General features: G+C 42.0%; 1 protein-coding gene across 1 annotated transcript in view; it reads left to right on the top strand.

The window, feature by feature from the left end:
- Positions 1–6,652, top strand: part of CTBS (chitobiase) — an 18,541-nt gene continuing 11,889 nt past the window's right edge. Inside the window, exons 1-3 of the mRNA XM_006086146.3 lie at positions 1–224; positions 3,426–3,564; positions 4,064–4,272. Of these exons, the coding sequence (XP_006086208.1) occupies positions 42–224; positions 3,426–3,564; positions 4,064–4,272 (531 nt within the window). The 5' untranslated portion in view covers positions 1–41. The remainder of the gene's footprint in view (positions 225–3,425; positions 3,565–4,063; positions 4,273–6,652) is intronic.

The raw sequence follows: 6,652 nt of genomic DNA, 5'->3' as shown, positions 1-6,652 counted from the left end.
GCCTGGCCCCAGGAACCCACTCGCGCGGGTGACCCACCAGCATGTCCGGAGCGTCGCGCAGACTCCCGCGCCTCCTCGCCCGGCCGGGGAGCAGCGCCCCTGGGATCGCTCCGCTGCTGCTGCTGCTGCTGTGGCCGCTGCTGCCGCCGCTCCGGGCCGCGGCCAGCTGCCCGTGCCAGGATCCAGCGCTGTGCCAACCCATCCGCAACCGCCCCAACTTCGAGGTGGGTGCCTCTCGCCTGCCCCTGGGGGTCTGGTCCTCCAATCTCAAAGAGACGTTAGAGTCGAACTGAGCCCCAAAAAGAGGTGGTGCGGGTGCTGAAACCAATTTGACCACTTACTTGCCCGGGACCTTTCTTTTTCTGGATTTCCTGCATCTTTTAAATGAGGAAACTCAAGCTCAGAGAGATGGAGTAGTTCCTCCCACGTCTCACAGCAAGTATTCAAACCCAGATCCGAATCCAAACACAAGCTTTTTTCATTATCCGGCTGTGTCGCTTGCAGTGCTTGCAAGCAAGGAACTAGGATAATGAGACGTTCCCTAAGCAGCAAGATCCCGTGGTTTTCAAGAGAACGAGGATTCAACCCTAGCCAGTTTGGCTCAGTGGATAGATCGTGGGCCTGCGGACCAAGGGTCCCGGTTCAATTCTGGCCAAGGGCAAGTGCCTTGGTTGCAGGCTTCTCCCCAACCCTGGGCGCGTGCAGGAGGCAACCAATCAATGTGTGTTCCTCTCACTTAGATGTTCTTTCTCTTTCCCTCTCTCTTCCACTCTCCCTAAAAAATCAATGGGAAAATATCCTCGGGTGAGGATTAACAAGAGAGAGGGAGAGAAGGGAGGGGGGAGAGAAGGGGGAGGGGGAAGAGAGAGAGAGAGAGAGAGAGAGAGAAAGAGAGAGAGAGAGAGAGAGAGAGAGAATATGAGGGTTCAGTTTGAATCTTTGCACTCCAACAGTGCATTGGAGAGCAGAATGTTTTGCCTACCTTTTCTTTCCTCTCCCCACCACCCCCTTCCTTTAGGCACCTCAAAACCACCCAAGAAGAGGGGTAAAAATAGGTCTTCCAGTGAATTTTCTTTCTACTCACCTAACAATTTGACAACTTTAATCCAACTGTTTCAGAGGCAACATGAAAACAACCTGATTGCTTAGAGTTTGATGACTGCACATAACATAACAGGGAATTGGACATCTGAGAGGCGGAAAGGCTTAGTCCAAACAGCATTGTTTTATAATGTAGGGGCCATTGCCAGTTCCAGGGGATAATTTACATATTAGGCTTTTATTATATAGGATAGGCTATCCTTCTCTTCCTCTCTCTTATTTCTTTAAGCACATCTTAGGCCCCATCCCTGCTTAAAATATCCTAATGCAGCCGTTCTCAACCTGTGGGTCACGACCCTTTGGGGAGTCGAACAACCCTTTCACAGGGGTCGCCTAAGACCATCGGAAAACACATATATAATTACATATTGTTTTGTGATTAATCACTATGCTTTAATTATGTTCAATTTGTAACAATGAAATTGGGGGTCACCACAACATGAGGAACTGTATTAAAGGGTCGCGGCATTAGGAAGGTTGAGAACCACTGCTCTAATGGTTTCCCATTGATCTCAGGATAAAATGCAAAATCCTCTCTGGTCTCCAAAGCTTTACTTGATCTAGCCACCTTACTAGATTCATCTGATTCTATGTACTTACAGGATCTTGTGTTCTAGCCAAATTGACTTTCTTTTGATTCCATAAATCCCAAATTCTCTTGAGGGATTGACACCTTTGCACTCTTTTCTTTCCTCTGCTGAGAATGCCTTTTTTTTTTTTTTTTTTTTTTTTTTTTGTCTATAGGTATGTCTCCTCCATTCTGTCTAGATCATCCCCCAGATTTCAGTCCTTTCCCAAGTGTGTAGTCCTCAGTGAAGTTTTCCTGCCCAAGTAGGGAAGCAGGTCCCTTTATATGCTCCCATGGCCCCCGGCATTCCCATGCAGCTCTTACCACAGTTGTACTTAAATAAAGGACCTGTTCTTTCTTTTTAACGTCTTTGTCACTAATGCCTAGCAATATGCTCTTCCTATACCTTACTGGATGGAATTCAGTAAGTATTTGCTGAGTCAATTAACACCTTATTTGGGATAAAATAATAGTAATCAGTGGGCCTTCTGTGCTTCTAGAATTGTCTGTGGGGTAAAAATACTGGAGAAACATAACATCATCTACTTCAGAATTTAACTTGAGTACTATTCTAAGAAATCAGGTTCCCCAAAAATCATTCATAGAATTGCAATATCACCTGGCCGGTACAGCTCAGTGGTTGAGAATCGACTTATTAACCAGGAGGTCCTAGTGCAATTCTCAATCAGCCACATGCCCAGGTTTCGGGATTGATCCCCAGTGGGGGGCATGCAGGAGGCAGCCGGTCAATTATTCTCACCATTGATGTTTCTATCTCTCCTATCTGAAACATTATATATATATATATATATATATATATATATATATCCTCCTCTTTTTCTCTTGCCTTACTCATTCAAATAGTCACAAGGTCCTGTTAATTTTGCTTCCTTAGGATCTTTCAGATCTGTTCATTAATCTCACCTTTGCTGCTCCACATTAGCTGAGGTCACTAACATCGCTTGCCTATATTCTTCCAACAGCTTCCCTATTAGACATTCTGCCTCCAATTTTAGCCTCTCTTGAATCCATTTCCACTTCAGCTGAAGGGATTTTCCGAAAATGCACACATAAATAAAGACCTAAAGTATAAATGTGTGACTTCTCCTTTAAACGCTTTCCCTCTGGATAAAATACGAATTTCTCAAGAGGGCTTTCAAGGCCTTTTATGGTTTAATCCTGCCTGCCACTCTCTGGTGTGTCCCTGCTGTCGCAATCTAAATGCTAGGCCAGTCATCATCGTTCATGAACAGAACAGTTTCGCTTCTCTGTGATTCTAATTCATCTGATAGGAAGGACTTCCGTAAGAAAACTCTAATTTTTTTCCTGAAATGTTTAACTCAATTTTATAGCAACTGTTCTATAGCAAAAATGTGGTTTAAATGTATTAGTTTCTTATTGCCTCTATAACAAATTAACACAAACTCAGTGTCTTAAAACAACACTTTTTTTTTCCTTACAGTTTTGGAGGTCAGAAGTAAAAACAAAAAACAAAAAAAACAGATTCTAGGTGAGAGCCGTACTCAGTATTTAGTTACACAACCACCATGCTCTCTCTGCCTCTAGGCCTTGACACTTGCTACTATCTCCTCCTAGCTACCCTTCCTTACTTTCCAGGCTGGCTAGTTTCCCCTGCCACCAATTATATTGGGACCCTACGCCCCATGTCTTTTTCACTCTTGTACTTTCAGTGCCCCCAGTGCCTAGCATATGTTTGATGTTTGATGGTACTTGCTTATCCCTGTTGTCCTAACAGGTCTTTGTGTTCGATGTTGGTGGCAAAACTTGGAAATCTTATGACTGGTCACAGATTACAACGGTGGCACTTTTTGGAAAATATGACTCAGAACTTATGTGCTATGCTCATTCAAAAGGAGCCAGAGTCGTGCTAAAAGGTGAGTGCCAGTTTTTACCAGATGTCTCCAGACAATTGGTAAGTTTACTTGCATCATTTGCTACTCTGACTTTCAAAATAATTCCCTTTTCATGTTCATCTGGTATATTTTTTAGCATCCTAAACTCTTACATACTGTGTAATTCATTTCACAAATACAAATATTATTAAGGAATTAAATAAACCACTGCATCACTTTGAGCAAAACGTGACTCCTAATTAGCATGATGACCTTTAGCTAGTCATAGTCCACAGTTTCTGCTTCTACTTTTGATTTTACTAATTACTCATAACAGTTACTTTGGAGATGAATGAGTAATAACTTTTTATTATTTTGGTATATTATTACTTCATTTGGAAGACTTAAATTGGGAGCTTAGAGTTCCAAAATAATGAGATGTTTAAAGGACATTTTGATCTCTTTGGAATGGGGTTGTGAAGTAAATGTCATTAAACTGTGAAAAGCATATATGAACAAAATGTGTGTATTGATTTCACAGGAGATGTGTCCTTAAAGGATATCATTAATCCTCATTTCAGAACATCCTGGATAGCTCAACAAGTTAATTTGGCCAAAACACAATATATGGATGGAATTAATATAGACATAGAGCAAGAAGTTACTTGTCCATCACCTGAATATGATGCCTTAACTGCTTTAGTCAAAGAAACTACAGATTCTTTCCATCGTGAAATTGAGGGATCACAGGTAAAAATTCCTTTGATGTGTTTTGGAAATCCCTAAATTTCCTTATCAAGATGTATTCATGAAGGTATAATTAATAGAATCTGTTTTATAGTAATTGAGTAGAAAAAAAGTTCAGTACTTATATCCTAGAAAATATTTCTGGAACTTTGGAGGTTTTATTTGAAATGTTCTAAAGAATTTTCAGATGATAAGTCTGTTCTCTATGTACATCAAGATACAACATGGATTGCACCACCTTCTAACCTTGCAGCAGGACTGGAACTGTTAGCCAGGCAAAGGGATCAGAAAGAATCAGGAAGGGCTAAGTTGCTTAGACCCTGCTTTCTCCGGTGCAGGACAGACAGCTCTTGCCTTAGCGTAGAGGTACTGCAGCTGCTCCATAGACTGAATTACTTTGTAAAGCACCCAAGGCCCATTAAGGCTCAAAGGACTGACTCCACAGAATCAGTCAGAGTTATGACAAAAGGCAGAGTGCATCCCCTCTGCCATAATGAGCGTGATTAGAGCAGATCATAGCACCTGGCATCTTGCCAGACAATGTATGGGTAACAAAGGATAATGTGGCCCCAGATTAGTAATTCTCAAACCTAGTCATAAACACACACTCACATACATCCACACACATACACACTGGAACGCACTCCCAGGGATTACTATTCACATGGTTTAAGTGAGCCCAGAGTCCATATTTTTTATGCGTTTCATAGGTGATTATGGTTAAGAACTACTAGGCTAGGAGATTCTAGACCAAATGAAGACGTAGGATACTCCTGAATTTTCCACCTGAAATGGACACATGAAATGTACAGCTGCAAACGGAACAGTTTCTACAGAGAGAAATCCAGAACCTAACTGAGTGCCTACACATCTGGCGACTGAGAAAATAACATTGAAATGGTCAGGAAAGGGTGAGACACACTCTTGCCATAAACCCCACTCCTGACACAGCACCATTTAATAGGGAGGGAGCCCCCAACTACAGCTTCTCTCTGAGGAAGGAAGGGTTTGGAATGCACCAATTTTTAAGGCTCCCACGTGAGGGATGGCCCCCCAAGCCTAGCTCTGAAAGCCAGAGGATGGTAGCGACAAAGAAGAGTTTCCCAAAGCACTTGAGCACTTGTAATGGGTATTTTCCCCCTCCTGCCCCCACAGAGCTCAGCTCAGAAAGAGCAGGCAAAAACCAACACTGTATCTCCTAGTTTTTTTCTGGGTTTGACTGCATAAAGTTGCTGCCAGAGGCTCTGACTTCTAATTAGCACACATCTAGGTAGTGACTGCAACCCTCCCCAGACCCCCAACAAAATAACAAGATCAAAAGACTTTATAAAAAGATTATAAAAAGACTTTAATGAAATTGAGGTAAGTGATTTACTCCATAGTGAATTCAAAATAATAGTCATAACATGGCTCACTGAATCAGGAGAGCAATGTCTGAACAAAATGAGAATTTCAACAAAGATAGAAAATATTAAAAAGTACTAAACAGCCCTGACTGGTTTGGCTCAGTTTATAGAGCGTCGGCCTGCGGACTCAAGGGTCCCGGGTTCAATTCCGGTCAAGGGCATGTACCTTGGTTGCAGGCACATCCCCAGTGGCGGGTATGCAGGAGGCAGCTGATCGATGTTTCTCTCTCATCAATGTTTCTGGCTCTCTATCCCTCTCCTTTCCTCTCTGTAAAAAATCAATAAAATATATATTTTTTAAAAAATCCTCACCCGAGGATATTTAAAAAAAAAAAAGTACTAAACAGAAATCATAGAAATGAAGAATAACAATAAGGGAACTGAAAGATTCAACAGAAGGGTTCAATAAAAAACTGAATTAAGCAGAAGAGTCAGTAAACTTAAAGATAGAGAATTTCATCTAATCAGCAGTGAAAAGAAAAAAGGATGAAAAGACTGCAGGTAGCTTAAGAACTTATGAGACACATCAAATGGACCCATATATGTTATAAATATTTATGCATCCAACATTAGAGCACCCAGATATATCAAGCAAATGCTTACATATTTGAAGGAAGCAATTGACAGCCATCTATTATTATTAAGGTGCAATATGCTAATTTGGCCAGATGTCCTTCTGGACGACCTTCCAGACGAAGCTGGGGCTGCGAGGAAAGCCCAAGTCCCAGTTTCCTGCCGGCGGCCAGAGGGAAACCAGTGCCAGCAGCTGGGGAAAGGAAGGCCTACTCTTGCATGAATTTCGTACATTGGGCCTCTAGTATTACAATAATAGGGGACTTCTATACTCCAGTTTAAGTAGTGGATATGTTGTCAGTGAGAAAAAGACTCTTTCATGGGATCTTGAGAAAAGCATTTCAAGGATCCACACACAAGAAATTGTGATGTGGCATGGTTTATTTGTGGTGCAATATCAAAAG

This window comes from Myotis lucifugus, unplaced genomic scaffold, assembly GCF_000147115.1.
Source record: "Myotis lucifugus unplaced genomic scaffold, Myoluc2.0 scaffold_25, whole genome shotgun sequence".
Lineage (NCBI taxonomy): Eukaryota > Metazoa > Chordata > Mammalia > Chiroptera > Vespertilionidae > Myotis > Myotis lucifugus.
The sequence above is the reverse complement of the archived record's forward strand: the minus strand, read 5'-3'. Positions and strand labels throughout refer to the sequence as shown.